Source organism: Pteropus medius, unplaced genomic scaffold (assembly GCF_902729225.1).
Source record: "Pteropus medius unplaced genomic scaffold, Ma_sr-lr_union100, whole genome shotgun sequence".
Lineage (NCBI taxonomy): Eukaryota > Metazoa > Chordata > Mammalia > Chiroptera > Pteropodidae > Pteropus > Pteropus medius.
In genome coordinates, this window is record NW_024352786.1 from 10,981,562 (window position 1) to 11,002,218 (window position 20,657).

The 20,657-nt window shown below is 34.4% G+C and overlaps 1 protein-coding gene across 2 annotated transcripts in view; it reads left to right on the forward strand.

Annotated features, from left to right (window-relative positions):
• Positions 1-20,657, forward strand: part of ARAP2 (ArfGAP with RhoGAP domain, ankyrin repeat and PH domain 2) — a 157,461-nt gene that overhangs the window by 26,044 nt on the left and 110,760 nt on the right. For both annotated transcript variants that reach the window (XM_039848861.1, XM_039848862.1), the window contains exons 7-8: positions 9,889-9,958; positions 15,864-15,984. In XM_039848861.1, the coding sequence (XP_039704795.1) occupies positions 9,889-9,958; positions 15,864-15,984 (191 nt within the window). The remainder of the gene's footprint in view (positions 1-9,888; positions 9,959-15,863; positions 15,985-20,657) is intronic.

Sequence of the window (20,657 nt, forward strand, 5' to 3'; positions counted from 1 at the left end):
TAGTTGCCTCAAACCTTCTACCACTTTCCTCCATCTCCCCTGAACCCCAAATAGAAAATTATAACCTAAACAATCCCCAAATAAGGAAACCACTTCCTATTATTCTCTTAAACATAAAAGGAATAAGAAGCAAGAGCCCTCTTCAGGGATGCTTGCACTTGTTCTTCTTTCTGCCTGGAATGCTCTCTCACCTGAGAGCAGCATGGCTTATACCTTATTTCCCTCAAGTTCTTGCTGTAATGTCTCCTTTGCATTGAGGCCTTGGACACTAAATTTAAAATTATCTCTGCCTCTCTCATACCACCCCATCACTCCCTTAATTTTTCTCTCTGGGACTCATATACTGGATGATTTATTTATCTTCTGTGTGCTCATGGGCACAGCATCTGTATTGGCTTTTGTTTCCTGTGGCATCAGTAGCTAGAACACTGCCTGGAACGTGGTAGATGTTCTTAGTGTTTGCTGTTGAATGAATGAGTAAAAAAAAAAACCCTAGCATTAACCTTATTTTTTTCTTTAAATTCTCCTAAAACAGCTAGGTTTTTTGTTTGTTTGTTTGTTTGTTTTAATAGAGATTTTGTAAAACTGAATTCTAAACACTATATTGGGTGAAAATCTGCAGGTGCCATTGATAGTGCTGGTATACATTAACAGAGCAGTGGACTCTCAGTGTTCTTGTTATAATTCTGTTTCCTTCTTAAAGACACATGTATTGTCAGAACACAGTTTAAAAACAAATAACTGCACTCAGTTTTATCCTCCACGTACTGTTTGAAACTGTCCTTGGTCATGAGTGACATTAAACAAAATAATCAAATTTATAATCTGGATTTATTTCACATGATTGAGTATGTGTTTGCTTTTGAAATGGAAATGCTAGTTCTGAATTAATGAACAACATGTGAAAATTGCCTAATATTTATTTAAGAAAATAATTGTGTAACATTATGCAACCAAATATTGAAACATTTCCTATTTAGCTTAAAGTATGAAATTTATTTAAATATTTGAATGATCTAATTATAATATAGCCCGATACTATTGGTTTACAAAATTGTGTGGAAGAAACTTGATAAAATGTTGAACTTGGGTCTTTTATTAGTATTTCAAGGAGGTCAAGCAGATGAAAAACTTAATAAATAAGTACCTGTTTTATAAAACTCACTGAGTTTTAAGGATTAAAAGCAAGTCTCTCCCCTTGCCCTTTTCTAGCTGTAGCTACTAAACTCAAGCTTCTCAGCAAATATGACTAGATGCAAATATGAAAGACTGGATATAATTTATTCCAGAATTTTCCAAATATGTAACTCAGAGGAAGAATCCTGTGAGTTATAAAAGAAAACATGCTTCAGTGTGCTGTACCCATTCCAGGAGATGCACATATTGAAATATCCAAGAATATCTGCAATAAGAAAACCCTTTTGACTTCAACTTGGTCTTTCCTAAAGATGTTTGTTCAGCACAGAGTGTATTTTTAAAAACTGCAGTATATCTTGAGGAGTTAATATTTTACTTGACGAGATGTTTTAGGACTTTTATTTCTTACTCAACCGAATTCTCCACTTGATCTTAGCCAAAAGGCCGAGAAGCAGTCAACTAAATTCTCTTTAAAAAAATAGTATTAATTTTTAATCATGGGGAAGCATTGTGTGATAATGTGACCCTGAGACAGCAGCAGAAGCTGAACATGTGAGGCTAATTCAGCTATTTAAGTAAAAATATACTTAAGAATTTATGGAGAAGAACAAAGATAAGTGAAATGTGTTTCTTTTTTGTATTTTCCATTTAGAACAGAAAAAAATATGAAAATAAAAATAAAGGCAAAAGACAGAAAGGTCCACAGAGTACAGAATCATGAGGTTACAGAGGGGTTGAGAAAGCATTTCTTGATAGACTTGATAGGGAGAAGTAGCCACAGTTCTGTTGGTTTTTGGAAAATGGATACATTTTGAACTGGCATTTTTAGATGAACTACTTTTCCAGCTAGAGGGAGCGAAAGAGTACTAACGTATGCAATATCTGAAGGTCTTGAAGTCTGTGAGATGGACAGTATTTGTTAGTTGGGGTTATTTTATAAAAGATGTGAGGTTGGGCTGTAGGATCAGGAAGGAGAAACTGCCAGTGAATTTCAAGTTCAAGTTGAACAGAGACCTTAGGGAAAATCAAAACGCCAGTGGTCAAATACCAAGAAGAAGTCAAATCCCAGGCAGTGGTTAAGAGCCAGATTACTAAGAAGCCGGTGCCCATGACTAGGGGGGAGATCCGAGCTTATACTGCTGGTGATGTTGTCAGTAACTGATTTTCCAGCCAGTGCTCAGTGTCTCTAAGACCGCTTTAGTGGAACCATTTTACCTCCATGGTACACAGGTGTGAGTGCAAATCTTATGAGAATGCTGGCCTGTGGCTGGCCTTTCAGTGAAAAGCAGCTGTTAGCACAAAGTTGACAAGTCTCTGTCCGACCCAGGTGTTATGTATCCATCACCTTGTTGAACTTAAATCTCTGGTAAAAAGTATCTTTTTTATAGTATTGACAAACTAGTTGGCCATTATATCAAATCATCATCACTTGTAAAGACTGCCAAACAAATAAAAAGCCTCAATATTTTATTTGTAGTTTGAGGGAAAATTTTTAGTTTTAGTGTTTATTAAAATAACATGGCTTTATTTCAGTCTAACTGCAGAGAAATAAATGAGGGCGTTGGGGTCAGATTAAAATTAGAGTTTCAAGCTATTGCTTATTTGCTGTGTGACTCAGCGTCTCAGAAACTCCATTTCCCACATCAAACTATAAGGTCAAGACTTCGTTTGTGGGATCAGTTGGAAAAGTAGGTAACATTAGGCCTTTTACTTAATCAGGGCTCAATAAACCTCAGTTTTCTTTTTCTTCAGAAGGGCATCATTTTATTTCGGGTGACCTTTGATAATGTTACTGAAAGTGAATTCTAGCCAGTTCTTTTCCTGGCATATGTAATGCAAAGAGATCATGTGTTCACATTAAACTTTCAAAATTAAAATTTTTGGTGGTTATAAAAGTACATAAGTTTAAAGAATCAGAAAGTTCTAAGTGGCTTATTAAAAAAAAAAAAACAGCAAATTTTTTCTCCCCTTCTACTTCTTCACAGGAGAGAGCCACTTTCAACTCTTTTAGTAGTTTCTTTTGGTATTTACTTTGTCTATCTTAATAATATTTTTATACTGATTCTTACTTTTCAGTATTAGGAATTAACTGTTGAGGTACTACCATGGAATATGATATTTATTCATTTTTATTACTGTCTCTCCTACATTCCATTCTTATTAATCATCCTTTTAATAAAGTTACATAAAAGTTAGGTAATATCTGTAGTTTTATATTCTTTGTGTAGATGAGCTATGAAACATATTGTAATTAATTTTTATTTCATTTGCAACCTTTAGTTTTTCTTGGAATTAATAGTTGTTGATTTATTTCTTGGTTGCTTAATATTGTATATAGTTATTCATTTATCCTAATATTCTTCCTCAGAAATATACATCTCTGAAGTGACCAAAATACATATATGTATCAGTTTCATCATCCTACAGCCTCCTAAGAAAACTTGTTTAGTTTGAGCTGGTTGTTTCCCAGGCCTGCTGCACAGTTAGCATTCTGTGATTCTCTTCATCACTATCCTGGGAATTCTCTACACCTCTCTCTAGTGTTTTTGTCTTTCCTCAATCTCATGTCATTGCACACTGCCCTCACCCCACACCCTCCCTCCTTGGGGCTTCCTGAAAAAAGGTAGATAGGAGGTATATTTTTTGAGATCTTGCATGTTGGTGTCATTTTTTTTCTAAGTATGCTTTTTGATGATTTTTCATGGTTTGGAAATCTTGATTGAAAAGAATATCTCCAGATCAGCAGTCCGTAGTCTTCCCTGATCTCTAGTATTGTAGAACTGGTGCTAAGAATCTGATTCTTGATCCTTTATATAGAGCCTGTTTTTCAATTCTGAGAGATTTTCTTATTTTATTTCTTTGATAAATTTTCTGTTTTTTCTTTCTGAAATTCCTGGTACTTTAGTGTTGGACTTCCTGCTGATAAAAATGTAGCTTTTCCATTTTTTCATTTCTGGAAAGTTTCTTTACTTTGTATTTTGAAACCCAGTTTTGTGTTTTGTTATCCTGTATTTAATATTGAAAACACTTTCTCTTGACTGTTTTTAAAATAACACACTGTTAATTTTCCATGGATACAATATATTCTCTTATATCTCTGAGGAAATCAATATGTTTTTAAAGCATCTGTTTCTTTCACCTTTTTTGAGGGGGCGGTCCTTCCCATCTTTTACCTTTGAGATGGTTTTCTCAAATGTCTTGTTAATTTTTGGCTGTTCATTTTTAAAGTGAGATCTCACAAAGCTGATTAGAACAGACTGATAAGTCTTGCTATTTTTCGTAAGATGATCTTGCTAGACCTTTCCTAATATGTTTCCTTGGAGACTCCTCATGCCAGTATCTTTTAAAAGAATCCCCTTTTTGAGGGTGTTAAGATTAGTAAAAAGTTTTTTGGGAGCTTAGTAGGGAAAGTGGACTTGGAGTGTAAATATTTACAACACAGACTTCGTTTAATTCTCCTATTCTTAATACTGTCCCCTACTGTTAGCCATGTCTGAGACTTCCGGTCCAGAGACCACCTGTTTGATCTACTCCAGTGAAAAACACTACTCTTCTTTTGAAGAAGAAGAGAGGCAGTCTTCCAACAGTGTGAAATGAGAAAGGGATTCTGGGATGGAGTGATGAGGATACAAGTTTCTCTCTTAAATTGCCTTTCAACAAATCTTTGTGTCCTCAGCAACCCTCTGTCCTTCATAGTAACTTCCAGAATTAATTGGTGCCTACTTCTCCTGAGACTTTCTGAGATTTTGTGGGTGAATTGGTTTTCCTCTCAGTGTGATCAATTTCAGGCTTAGCAATTGGCTCTCTGAAGCCCCCTAAATCACTTCCTTTCCTTCCTTCTGCTTTCCTGATTTCTAAATATTGTTCCTGTCTTCAGTGTTGGTTTGTAGGTATTTATTTTTATTTGTTTTTTAATCCTTTGAAGTTTGGGGAGAGGTAGTGGTAGATGCAAGTTTTTAATTGATCATCTTGACTAGAAGCTGGTTTCATGTTGGATTTTTTTTTTTTTTTAACAGAGTATGACTCCTTACAATAGAAGTGTGAATCTTTTAACATAGCTTTTTCATATATCATGTAATCACTAAGCTCTTTGTAAAAATTGGTTGTCACACACAAAAATTCATGCTTTATCATTGACTTTAAAAAGTATTTTCAGCACCTGGAATTTTATGTTAAATAATATATTTTTCTCATTTGAAGGGTTAGATATAGCGCAGATGGAAGCTGGGATTTTAGAGAATTTTTTTTTTTTTTTTTTTTTTAACTCCAAACACATTTTGGTTCATATAATCTTGGAAGCTCTCATTTTGGTTTGCTTAAAAGAGAAGAAATGCATTTTAGAATAGAAACATACTGGAATTTTATTGAAATATAATAATTCCTTGGAACTGTATCTATAAAATACTTCATAACTAATATTACATCATTTATAAGTGTCATACTTAAAAGAGTAATTAGGTAAAATAATTAGCTAAATAAAAAATGAGTGGTTAGATAAAAATCTATACTTTCGGAAATTGTAGTTTAAAAAATATTGTGTCTAGGGTTAGGGCAGAGAATGACAAAATGTGCATATAATACTTTAGGATTATATAAAAGAGGGAGATGAATCTGGAAAAGCATATTGATATATTTTTTCTCATATATTGTTTAGAATGATTAACATATATGTTTGTGATAATTTAAGTACCATGGTTTATTAAGCCATATATTTGACTTAGTGCCTTTAAGGTTCATTCCAGTTGTTTGATATTTAAAAATGACAATTTGGTAGCCTCTGCCATCTTAACTATCATTAGTAGCATGCTTGTTTGATTTGGGGAATTTTTTTAAAGCTATCAGATGAACTCTTTTTTTAAAAAAATCCTTCTGGCACTTAGGAATGATATTAAACAGAAGCACCTCTGTGTTAACACTTTATAAATAGAGATTTAATTGTTTGTACATACACTGTTGTTAAAAAGAATTTTTTAAGATACATAATTTTGGCACAACAGAAACTGACACCAGGTGGTGAAGTTGTATTTATGAAAGCACTTGAAACTTTAGACCACCTGCCCTACCTCGGCTCAAGGGAAGAGTTTGTAGAAATCCATTCAATAACACTGCACAAGTCTTATAAACTATTCTTAAAAAGCTTCTTAAAGAAATGTTTCCCTTCAGAACCCTAAAAACAAAATAGGATAAAACCTAGGCTAATATGTTTCTTGTCTACTTTACCTTTTTTCCTGAAGGAATTCCGAAGTACTTTGCAAAATTGAACTCATAAAATGGGCAGAGGTCAAATGTTATTGCTGCCTAAAGGGATGTCCAGACGGCTTTGCTATAAAACGTGCTAGAGTCGGGTTTGCACATGGTTAAGAGCACAGGTTGCCTGGATTTGACTCCCAGGTACGCTCTTTACTGGTTGTGTGATGTGGGCAAATTATTAAATCTACCAGTGCCTCTGTGCCTTCATCTGTAAAATGGGAATAATGTTACTTATATGGTTATTCGGAAGATTAAATGAATGAATATTTGTATATAGCTTGCAGCAGTGCCTAGAACAAAGCACTATATACGTGTTTGTTGTTTTTATTACCAAGATTATTGTGCCAAATAAATTGTTAATTGACTAAGGGTTTAAAATCTCTTCAGGTCTAATTCCTGTCATGTGATAGTAGGAACACAGGCTAGGGTGACATCATATTTCATACTTTGTCTTTTTTTCTTAACATTTACTAAACAAATTCAGTTGTTAAAAGATATTTAAGAGAAAGGCATAACTTAGAGAAAATGTGTAAAGTATTTTAGCAACCTCTAACTGTGTGTCGTAGATTAATTTTACATAATTCTAGTGGAATTAGTTGCCTGAAATTTAGTGGACTTGTTAAATACACGAGAGAGATATTTAATTCTTGCACAAAAAAGATAATTCTTAAAAATTTAATATTCACCAGCATTTATTAACTAAAGCTGTACAGTTACATTTAGAAATACATCCTTCTCAAGCTCTTTTAATATTTTAGTTGAAATTTTGATTAATTTATAGGATTTACCAATATTAAATCCAATTTTTTATTTGGTAGAAAGGGGAATAATATTGTGAGAAAGGATCTAAATGTACATTTTTTTAATTAGCCAGTTATTAGAATTAGGTATTGAAGTTCACGTGAAGAAAATAGCTAATTGAATGTTGACACATCTAGTGAGCAAAATATTGTTTATATAGATTTAGTTTTAGAGATATCTTTTAAGTTGATTAATTTGCATTTTAAATAGAAAAATACCAAATGAGTAAATTTTAAAGAATATAATTTTAAAATATTTAAAATGTATTTTAAAATTAAATGGAAATTAATGATTTTTCAGGTTTTCTGTAGGCTCTAATTTTTCTTTAATGAGATAGTTTTACAAAGCTTTTATATGGTCACATAAAAATCTGATCTGTAGTATTTGAAAAAAGCAAAAAATGAAATTAAAAGTGAAGTGTTTTATTAGTATTTATTTTTTCTACATATAAAATGCAAATTTGAGTATTTTTCAGTGAAAATATATTCACTCATTTGTTCATTAAATATATATTAAGCACATTTTATATACTAGAAACTGTGGTAGTCACTGGTTTTACAGTGAGAAACAAAACATAAATAGTTTCTACACTCAAGTAACTCAACATCTAGCATGGGAGATGAATGAAACAAAACAAATATATAATTACAAAATCTACGAAGTGTGATTAAGTAATGATATGGAGCAAGAGACCCAGGGGACCCGAAGGATCTATGTGGGAGTCAGAGAGGGCTACTTGGAGGGAATGACATTTGAGAACCCAAGGAAAAGGAGCCAGCCACTCACACTCATGTCACTCATTCATTCAAGGAATTCTTCTTTTAGTGCTTTATTTGTCTCTGTGTTAGTTGCTGATCATGGAGTAGAAAATGAAATGTTCTTGGACTTCGTCCTTGTAAAGCATAAGGGCTGGTGTGGGAGACAGACATTAAGCATGTACACAGATATGTATAATTGGAAATTGTATTAAGAGCTATGAGGAAAAGGGGAGGGTGCTTTGAGAATAATTTTGTATTCTGTTTGAATTGGCTCATTAGAGAAGAAATGCTTGGAGGTGGTTTAGGTAGAACTCTTAAAGATAAGGAATAATTGACAAGGGGAATACAGAGATAATGGAGGGTCCTAAGGAATTTATCTACACATAGATGTTGATTATTTTTATAATAAAATGGAAAGTTGTAAGTTACAGAGCTATTTTACTACCATTCATAATGTATGGCAGCTGGGGCCCAAACCAAATCTTGGTTTATAGAATTGCCGTTGAGATTGTGTGGGAAGATGTGTATTTACCTGCCTTTAAATATGACAAGATCAACATGAAATGCGTGTGAACTGATTTTGTTCAGTGTATTATTGTGTGTTTGATAGTATTTCTTCACCTTTTAATTTTACTTCTGGGAATTTGAGGAACCCTTGGATTGGTGAAAGAAATGAAAACCAGATATCTGTAACAATGTCATGTATTGCAGTATTAAGAAAACACTTTGCAGACCAAGAGAAGTTAAAAAGAAGCAGAAAGATAAGGGAGAAAGATGGAGAGAGGGCTGGGTAGTAGGTTGCGGTAGTAGGTTGATTTTAAAGTGTACATGTTATTATTTCACAATTCAGTGCTTAATGGGAGGCCCCTTGCATTTTGCTTGAGTAATAGCTGTATGCTGCTCAGGAAAAAGCCTGGAAGACAAATTCTCTACACTTCCTGAAGTCCTTTCTCTATCTCAGAAAGTTATGCCAGTTCCTTATCTTCAACATGTTAGGACACTGCAAAAGGAAAGGATAGACATGGTTGTTATTTATGTATTTGTTTAGAAATGACTTAAAAACACTTAGTTTTTATATCTTATCTGTGTTAAAGGCTAAAAGTATCTAGACTGTATCAGTCCATACTGAAAGCCACTTAGACAAGAGGATATTCTAAACCTTTAGGGTTGTCTGTCTTCACGGAAGGGACTAGAAACAGAACCCCTCCCCAAACAACAACAACAACAACAACAACAACAACAACGACAACAACAACAAAAACCCTCAAGTAGAAATGGTTCTTTACTTTTTCCTTACATAGCCAGAAAAAGATTTTTACTCTTTTAGGACTAAACAGAAAATGTGTGATTACATTGTTTTGCTTTGTTTCTCATGTCAGTAACCATTTTAAATGACATTCTCCTTTTATATGATTCTTTTTCAAAAAAGGTTAATGTTTCAGTGAATTTTGGGTGATTGTAAATGATCTCTATATTTAGGCAAGGCTTATTCAATCATAATTAAATAATTTGTGTAAACCGAATTGACAAAACTTTTTTATTTTAGCAAATTATTATTCATGCTCCAAAGCAAAAATTAAGGTAAAATAAGATAAATGTTAAAAGTTTAATGAGAGATGAACGTTTATATTATCTTCATTAAAGGATTATCCCCATTAAGGGAAAGAAGTGTACTGATAGCGTGTCTGACCACACTTTGTTTTGCACTCAACCTTACTAATGTGGATGACAACACTGACAACAGTATCATTGCTTTAACTACCTGTGTCGGCTGACATTTTCCTGTGCACCATTGCCAGAACTGTACATTGTCTTAGCCTATTGTTTTCTGTACTGTTTAACAGGAAACTGGAATATACTCGATGTAGTTTCATTACAAATGTATTTAAAATTCAAGTTCATGTTACTTAAATGTAAAATAACAATTTCATATGTTTTATAGAAAACGCATGTTTCAGAAGAGATGGGTGAAATTTGATGGCTTTAGCATCTCTTATTACAATAATGAGAAGGTAAGTACATTTTATAGTGTTCAAAGATTGCTTTATGCATACTAAGTGTACAGTAAACGGAGCAAGTGATTTGGTTTTTAAGAATGGGAGTTGGATAATCAACATGAAAAGAATTTGAATAGGATAAATAAAAACTTATTCTTTTCATAATTGAACTATTTCTTGACACATAAAATTGAGATTTTTAAAAAAAATTTACATATCTAACAATTATTTATGGAATATTTTGTACAGCCTACAGAAATGCTATGAGCATGTGCCTTTATCTTAGAGAGCACCAAAGAAAGTTTGCAAAATGACACCACAGTAGGGAATGGCAAAGCAAGGAGAGGTTACTCTGTTCTTTGGAAGGGTTTGTGGAAGAACCAAGGAAGGCTTCTTGCATGAAATGTCATTTCTCATGGCTCTTGAAGAAAGAGTAATGTTTGTACAGAGAGAAAATATAGTGCAGGACATGATAGCAGAGAGAACATTGAGATGCCCAGATGGAAAATCTATCTACATGGCTAGAGTAATGGAGAAGAGTATGTGAAGGAGATTTGTGGGAGATGAAGCTGAGAAGGTTGTTTAGAGTAAGAACTCATTGAAAATTTTTATTATGTGAAAGTGGTTATAATATATTCTTTAGACAATGGAGTCTAAGTGACGTGACACTGTCTTGATCATGTCCTTCTCATTAGATAAGCGGACATCTTTATTGTTAGGACATGTAGGTTGAAACATTTAGGTGTGAAGTGTCATTGTATCCACAAATGTTTTTCAGATGTTACCTATATCTCTGTATATATTTATGTTTACAAATATATTTGCACACATGCATAGTTAGATGAAACAAAAACAATATATTGTCAAATCTAAGTAGAGCATATATGGGTGTTCATTGCACTGATCTTTCAACTTCTGTATGTTTGAAAATTCCCTTAACAAAAAGTTGGGACTAATAAATATACCATATTTTTAGTTAATTAAAATCAGGTAATTTTATAGTCTTGATCATATCATTCTTTTAACACACTTGTTTAACACTTAACCGCATTCTTTTAGTTTATAATCTAACATTATTTTCCTATTATTTAGAGACTACTAGTGCTTAACATTGGTGATCTTTGGGGTTTGAATAGAGACAGAGAGTCCCTTTCACATATTGTTTCTTCAGAGCTGCAGGGCAGAAGAGTATATGCTTTTAGACAGAAAGTAACACACACTACATGCTCCAACACTAAGTAATGGAAAATTTAGAGAAGTGTTAATTGGTGTCACTTTGCACGATCCAGATAAAGCATTAAAGAGGGTTTAAACACACCTTTTTAAAGTTTGCAAGGTAGCAGAATGAATATTTTTTACAAGCCAATTTGCTGCCTTAGCTACTGTTTTTAGTTCGCTTGTGAATTTGAATGTTGAGACAATTTCTGTGCCTAGGGTGGGTACCATGTGGTCTCTGTATCTGGTGGAATCTGACCCCTAGTCTTTTTCAGCACCTGTGCCCTTCTCTGGTTTGATCGAAATGAGGAGGAAAACTATTCAGGAATGAGACAGGCTTTCATGCCATGAGGCTCGTTTGTTGGTGGTTTCGTTATCCCCATTTGAGAGAGAGACTTTCTGGTGTCTCTATCCAACTGGACTCACTCTGTCCTTTAAAAGCTCATCTCAAGTGCAGTGAGGAGATGACTGCCTATCACATTTTTAGATATTGATGAAATAAAAGTGATGCAGCCTTGGTTTGAAATTGAGATAAAAAGTTCATGTTAAAATGAATTGTTACAAATCTTTTAACTTAAATATTTAAAGCAATTCAAATTGTTGTTTCTTGTGGCTATTCTTCCCTTTGCTATTCAGATGATTGGTTTCATCTTGGCAAAAAAAACCAAAACGAAACAAAACAAAAAAAACCCTGGGGATGGTGTTTCTTAAAGGGAGATATGATTTCTGTTGTGACCCATGTGCCAAAATGGATGGATTGGTGGACTGGGAAGAGAGGATTTCAAGGCCAGTGAACAGAAGGTGTATATGTATTCATAGCCGCTGTGTCAGGTGTGCAGTTTTAGTGGTCAAGTGTACCAAGTGGGTGGGTCTTTCAGCGTTTAAATGTGCACTTGAGGAGCATGAGGTTGGGCTTGCAGGAGGCAGAGTACAGTGTTGCCTGTTTCCCTAGTTTTCTTCCACTTTACTCACTGCTGCTCAATCATGTCTCTGCAAGGACTTTTCATTATATTACTGAAAATGGCAACATCTCAACAGCCTTGATATCTTATCACCTGCCAAGAAATCTAACTCACCCCCATTCTCACTCAGCTGTGGGCAGAATTGCCCTGTGGTCGTTTCATTGTCTGAAAGTGGTAGATAAATGACAAACTTGACCTAGATATCTGTGTGTTACAGGCTCAAGGGATGCTTTAAAATTTCTTTCTTTACGGAAAATTTTACACTCTGAAAAACGGTCATTTGAGCCTGTTTTCATTGAGTTGTTTTTTCTTTTCTGTGTTGTTTTTATCATATTTCGTTAGAAGAGAAATATGAAATCAACTCTACAGTGTTAAAAATTACAAGATTTATCTTGGGATATCATAATAGATTATAAATGAGTCATTAGAAAAACTACAACTTCCTGAGGTTAAAATGACAGTATTTAGCTTGTTAAGTACATTTTGATCACTTCTAGAGAATTTATTTTTCTACTACTATTTCACAAATACTTACCTGTTAAAAATATTATTGTAGGCATGTAGATGAGTTATTTTTTAAAGGAATTATATTTTAATCTCTTGAACGAGCTCTAGAGGAGGGAAATAGTCTCCTTTTTAAAATTCTTGTTTCTTTTCCTAGAGTGCAGCTTGATTTTTCTCTACTGGAAAAAATGAGTTAATGGTAACATTTTATTCAACATAAAGTTAATTAGTTCACTAGAGATGTGTTTTTATAAGCTTTTCTAATTCTTAAGCAAACTAAAATTTAAGAATGGATCACCTAAAGAATAAAATATAAATATTTTTTCACATTCTAGATTTATCACTGTTTAGTCTCAGCTACTACAAACTTGCAGCCAGGGAGGCCCTTCCTCTGTACCCAGGGGTGCTATGCCGTTTCCCAAGTCTTAGGTTGCCTTACAATGGGGGGACATTCTCCGCCACCTCTCATTTTTAAAGCACTAAGTGGTCTGGTCTTTGTAACCCACCTGCATTTATTGAGTTTCCTCTGTTACGCCAGCCTTTTCATTTCTTTCTTTGTAATGACCTTTTCAACAGTGTCTGGGTACACACTGCGGAACTGGAGCATGTCTTTTCCTATGTTTTCACCTCCACATTTTTGCTCTTTCCTTGGAAACTTCTTAGCCATCCATCAAAATCCTGTGCAAACTTCAATACCCATCTTTTTACTCTCCTCCATGAGTCTCTTTATTTTCTCCAACTACGACGTTTGAACAGTAAAATGCAAAAAAGGTTACAGGGAAATCAGGAGAGTTTCCCATAACTCAGGCATTAATTTATCAGGGTGTAGGCTATATAGGCCAGTGGAAGTGTTAAAAATGGATTCACAAAAATATTAAACATGAGCTGTCAGAGTTTAGTATAATTGTGATTGGACATAAAATTCAGAGAATATTTATGTAATACTGATTATGTGAAAGGTGGTGAGGAAAATAAGACACGTGACTCACAGTCTCTTTGGGGAGAGTGTGTTAATCAAATGATCACAAAGTAAATATAAAAATCATCATTTAAATTATATTTAGTAATTGCTATAAAGGAAAAGTGCAGGTTGCTATGAGCTTAAATTAGGGTTATCTGCCTAGGTAAGGATAAGGAAGGGCCCTGAGGGAAGAGGCTGGTCAGAAAGGCTTTCTTCAGGAGTGTGTGAAGTGTGAAGAAGCACACTTAACTATGTGAAACTGGGTATGAAAAACGTCCTTGCAAAACAAACAGAGGCAATAGATTGGGCAGAGGCAAGGTATGTTTAGGGAACTTCAAGAAGGCTAATGTGTCTAGAAAGAGTCGAGGAGTGTCAGGGAACAAGTTGGCACTAGGTGAAGGGAGAGTCCCAAGTTATGTGGGTGCAAAAGATCAGAACAGATAAAAGACGACTCTGAGACTGATTGACGAGAAGAGTAATATTTCGATGGACAGATAGGGAGGATATGTTTTCACGAGATAATTCAATTTTCAAGTTTGAGGTGCTGATGGGATAGTTATGTGCATCATCGATGACTTGAAATATGGGAGTGGGGTTGACTGAATTAGATAATGAAGAGACAGATTTTAGAATTCTCTATAAAATTGGTAGCTGAAATAGCAAGAAAGGGTTTTCTTTCTTAGGGAGAGAAGATTAAAAAAATGGAAAATAAGGAGAAGAAAAAGTAACTTTATAATTATTTCTCGACACTCCTCTCCTTTATCTGTGATGTTGCCCAGTCATATTTCTAAATCACAGTTCAAATATCGTTCAATTTTGGCCGTGTGAAAGGACAGAGGAAAGCCTTAATGGGATTGGTATGTAAGGTGGTGGTAAAGAATGGATAGGATTGTGATGATATCAAATGAGTGATGGGAAACTGGAGCAGGGGTAGTGAAGAAGAAACTGTCAGAACTAAGAGGGACTGTCATGGTAGTATTTCTTCTCAACTAGCAGAGGATAACCTCCCAGTGGAATGCTGTGTTGCTGACAGTGACTGTGTCTTATCTATCTGCTATGTATGGGAGCTTACCTCTGGGATGAATGTGAATGTTGTATTTGTTCTCTGCATGGATTGGTTTAGTACATATTTTCTCCTAATAAATTATTTGAGATACTTGAGACCTACTCAGAAATGAAGGTTCCATGAATAATGCTGTGGAAGGGTAGCGTACAAGAAACCCCATAAGAATATGTCCAAACTCTTGATATTCAGGACGTTTCATCTTGTACCCTTGGTATATGTTTTCAGTCTCATCTCTTTTGACTGTACACTGAGGCTCCTCTTAAGCTTAGGTTTAAACTTAAGCTTTCATAAAAAATCGGGCCCAGATAGCATCATGTTCTTAAAAACACATCTGACTTCTTTGAAGCGGAATGGAGAATTCCCATCTTTGTACTCTTATATTCCAAGGTTTGTACTTCAGTTTTAAATTTTTCTCTAATCACATTAGCTGTTTTTTTCATTTTGAGTTTCCTTGAACGTATATATAATGTTTGAATTTTATTTCCAACAGGGTCCCATAAATGTCACACCCTTTTCAATAGTTGAAATTGTAAGGTGGTCATTATGCCAAATGGTTTAGGAAGGTCCAAGAAAATGATGAGTAAGAAAGTTATCAAGAGTCAAGAATGGTTTTCTTGAGCAAAATTATATGTATATGTCAATTGCAGACAGCTAAATCCATCTTATTTAACTTAGTCATTGGGGAATAAAAAGTAAACTGATGCAGTTTTGAGATTAATATCTTCATCAGAGAATTCAGTGGTAAGGTTAATTGATATAATCCAGTAGTCTGGTTTCTTAGATGTATTCATGTTCATAATATGTCATAGCAATAGTTCTGAAATGGTTCAGTTACAGTACCTGTTATGGCCAGCAGATGCCTGCAAACACCATAAAATCATTTTAACTAGATTGTTTTAAAGAACATACTGCTGTTTTTTGGAAATACATACTACTGGTGTAATACAATTGTTTCTATTTGATTCTTCATTTTAATTCCATATGAAGAGAATATTGAAAAGACATTTCACTTGAAAGGAGGAATAATAATTTCCTTTCTGGGGGTATATGCTATTTGTATGCCATTTAAAAAATTTAGATTGAAATCATGAAAAAGAGGCACTTGTTAATATTGTGCCATTCTTTTTTTAAAAAAATAAAAATAAAAAGAATTTCATTTTAATCTGTCTTCTTTGTTTATCTTATGTGTATCTTTTTCTCTAACCAATACAGGAGAAGTATTCAAAAGGAATAATTCCCCTTTCTGCTATATCTACAGTACGAGTTCAAGGAGACAACAAATTTGAAGTTGTTACAACACAAAGAACTTTTGTTTTTAGAGTAGAAAAAGAAGGTAAGATTATTTCTTTTACTATATAAAAATGCTTGCAGACATTCATTTTTGACCATTCAGAAGATTAATAAACCAGTTAAGCTAGAAATGTCAAAAAATCCTTAAATATGTTACTTTTAAATGATTTACATTTTATATTAATTTTTTGAATTCCATAAACATATTGAGAAGTTATTTTTCCTTTGTTCACTATTGCATGCAACAAATAGAATCTACTAAGCAACAAGGATATTTCTAAATTCTGGGTATATAGCAGTGAAAAAAAAGCAAACAAAAATCTCTGCTTTTATGGAGCTCACATGTAGAGGTTGTTTTGATAATGCAAAATAATTATTTAATATGCAAAATCAAATTTTTTATTAAAAGGTTGGTTTTAGGGAAGTTTATGTACAGCAGTAATCTTTTTAACATAGATTTTAGAGCATCTTTTATATTTCTTGAATCTTTTCACCTGCATCATCTGCTACTGGTCACTTGATGGTGAAAATTGATCTAAAGATAGCATGTGGTTTGGGAATGGAGTCTAAACCTTTGCATCTTCTCTGGCTTTTTTGGGGGTGTGGAGGAAGGAAGGGAGAGCCAGGGGAGTTTAAAGTTCTGTGTTTTACACTTTGACTGACTACCAATATATCATTACTATAAACCTAACCACTTTTAAATAATATAGATAAGGTCATTTTAATTAATTAAATAGAATTTTAATTTATTTTAAAGCCTACTTGTATAGATTATAACTCAACTTGATTTTTAAAAGTACATTTTGGTACTTAATTATTTGAATAATGGTGATATGGAAACTTAGTGAATACTTGATATGTGCCAGATGATCTACTAAATGCTTCATTTTCATAATAGCTTTATGAGTTATGTAGATATTAAAAATTATTATTGTATTTTATAAACATGAACATTCACCTTTTATAACCTACAACAGTGTTAGCTATTATGGGGCAATATTTGTCTTTTTTAAACTGCTAGATTCCTAGAACATAAGCTTGGGCATGGTACATACAAAACATCCAACAGATAACCACATATTCCTAGAAGGCTTCCTGTTTTGCTTGGGATAATCAGTAAATGAGTAAGTCCCAGCTGCTGTTCACAGCTTTTTTCAAACTGTGAATCACTACCCATTTGTGAGATCAACTTAGTGATTTCTGATGGTACTTAAAAGAAAAAAAATTCCCCCAAAACAAACAGAAAACCCCCCATAAAACAGAATAAGAAATACCAAAGTACCTCACTTCTAATAAATATTGTATTGTGAAACATACCTATGCATATATTGCACATGTGTAATGTGACGAATGTTTCTTACTTGCTATTAGAAAAAAATATTGAGAGCTTTCACTCAGAGCAGGGGTTGGCATAATATGTCCTGTAGCCTAAATCTGGCTCAAGGATTTTTTTTTTTTTTTGGTAAATAAAATCTTTTTAGATCACAGCCACTCTCGTTCACGTACATACTATCGTGTGGCTGCTTTTCTGCCTCAGTGGCTGTATTGAGTAGTTGCAGCACAGACTGTATGGGCCAGGAAAGCCTAAGATATTTACTACCTGGCCTTTACAGAAAAAAAGTTTACCAACCCCTATCCTAGAGCATTTTATATAGAATTGTCTATGCGAGAAACCACTTTTTGTGATGCACTACCTAAAATCCAGAAAGTTGCCTACAGTCGTGATACTCAGTATGGGACTTGGATTTGAAATCAGTTTTTCTCTTAGCCTGTTTCTTAAAACACATGGCATTGTTCCTCTCGACTGGCTATCATGATGATCTTTCCTTATGCTTTGGTTTCCACTGCCCCAAAGGTGACCGCCTGTTTCTTTGAGGTGCTTATCGCCTTCTCTCTGGCCTCTCAAAGTGAATTTCACATATGTCACATAGCCTGCATTTTAAGATAGACATACTAAATAAAGCTTCCAACTTGTGTGAAAATCTGTTTAGCTACATTTACTTGCTGTAGTTAAAAGTTAAACAGACACATTTTATTTAAGTAGACGGTATTAACCCACACATGTTTATCTTTGTGATGGAAACTTAGCATAAGAATTTCATTAACTTTGGTATAAATTATTTGTTAGATAAGTGTTAAGTCTTTAATTTTTGAAAATATGAAATACTGCTTCAGTAAATACTAAGATTCTGTCCACATGGAATTACTGAATAAGTTTTCTTCATGGAAAGTCATTTTTGCATAGCAACAACAATTTTTGAAGATATGTGTACGTAGAGATGTGTGTGGATATGTGTGTGGATATGCATACATACATGTAAATGGTATATATTTGTCTACATATTCAGTATGGGACTTTCAACAAGATATTAAATATGTTTTATTAAGTGTTTTTTTCCCTCCTTTGTATACAAATGGTTGATTATTATTATTTTTGTGTGTGCGTGGGAACTGAGACGTCAACTAGTAGCTTATGAAATATTTGACTTAGTGAACTTTAAGCCAACTTAAATTTTGCTTCAATCTAATTAAGAATTAAGATTAAAATTTAGAACAGAAAGTGGTAGTTGCACATTCTAACAGAGATGAATTCTTCATTTTTGGTGAAAAGGTTCTGAATGACCTATATACTGCAGTTACCCCTTTGTCTCCCCTGAAACCAGTGTCACTATTTCTAAACTGCAGCATTGCCCACTGGCATTGCTAAAATGGGAATACGATTCGGCATCTTTACCCCACACATTTCAAAGGCCTCAATTCGCCCAGGTTGCCTAGTGATATATTGTTATGCTCTTAGTTCAAAGTGAATTATGTCAAAATAATAACATTTAAAAAATACTCCTCTATAGACAGAAAATTTAGCCTGATTTATCTTGTCCTCAAACAGAACCATTGGGACTGGTCAGAGGGTCATAGCAGCTAATGATCTCTCCATTCATTCTTTATTTCCCTGGCACCTGTGATCACACATGCAGACATGTTACTTCAAAAAGCAGGTGATGTTTTGAGTAGGAAGTTGTCATAGGGCTTAAGAATTCTGAGTGGTCTTTCCTGTTCCAGGGCCATTTTCAATACTGACTCTCAGCTGCAGGTCCTGTGTTCCTGTCTCTTGTAGCCAGTTCTGGATGCCTGGGCGATGGGCAGATGTGTGTTTCTCTCAACTCTGTGTCTGCACAACATCATGCAGCCCTCTAGTGGTAGCTGTGATACTGCAAAGCTTTTCTTTTTCTTAAAAAAATATTTTAAGAGGACGCATGGGACAAGAAACATCTTAAATCCCCCTTAGTTGTTCTGGGCAAGTAGACTCACCTGTTTTGAAATCATCAATGTTTTTAGAAGCAGGGCACAGAAATTTATTATCCGGAGAGAGACGGGAATTAAATATTTTCCATTGTGTGCTTTGATAGACTTCTAATATAATAAGCCCCAAACTGTGGAGTCATTCTTCAGTCTTTTCCTCTCTCATACCTCACATCCAGTCCACCAGCAAATTTTACCAATTTGACTTTGGAAATATGTCTGGATTCAGACCAATTCTCAACACCGCTACCACTACCACTTTAGTACAAGCCGCCCCGTCTTATTATAATAACCTCCTTTGATTGACTGCAGTCATATTTCCAGTACAACTGCCAGAGAGATCATTCAGTAAGAAAGTCAGATCATGTCAGTCCACTTCAAATGCTCTGTTGTCTTTTCATCTCACTTAGAGTAAAGTACGATGTCCAAAGGTCCCTACGTGGTCTGGCCCTGGTTTCTGTCCTGTCTCCTTCTGTGCTCTCCCTGGCTGCATTCTTACTGCAGAGTCGCTCGTTCCATGAACATTCCAAACCTGCTTTTGCCTTGGGGTCTTGATACATGCTGGTTTTTATCCTGGAATGCTCTTCCTCTAGCCATCCTCCTGACTTGCTCAGTTACTTCCACTTCCTTAGACCTTTGCTTAACAACTGCCTTCTTTGTCGGGCTTTATATATTACCATATATAAAACAGCACTTCCTGTGTCCCTCATCTTGTGTTTTATTTATCTCATTGCACTCGTTCACTGTGTAATGTATTTTTCTGTTTTAATGCTTTCCTCCTTTCACAAGAGTATAAACTCCAGGAGAGTAAGGCCATGATCTGTTCTGGTATTCAGAATAGGGCTTGGAACATAGTAGGCACTCAGTAAATAATTGTATGAATGAATGGTTATTGATTTCAAGAACAGCCCTGGTGTGCAGTGCTCCTCTGTAATTGATCGTGGGTTACATCGAGGGATCTTTATTTTAGTCAGACTGTATTATCCTATCAAAAGTAAGGGTCCATCTAAACTTTGTTAGAATCTGTTATTAATCTTTTATACAGCCCTCACATAGTAATACCTTGTATAATCAAGCCTTTGTAACTAATATTGATGCCTACTGCTAATGATGCCAGAGAGTATTAAGTCTCTCCTCTTGATTTTTTAAAATTTCCTTTTTTGACTCTTACACCATAGTTGACATCCTGAAAACCTTAAGAACTAATTTGAGCTTGGAGGGCATTGCTATTGCCTTTTATTTACATTCTAGCATAATTAGAAGAAAGTGGAGATTATGTTTCCCCTACACCCTTTTTTTTTCCCTTTCTGCCACCTGGAGTGCTCTACTTTGAGCAAAGCCGTATCTAGGTCAGAGCATGTTCTCAGAAGGAATGGTGCTTTGCACAGTGCTAAGACCAAGATAGACACTCAATAA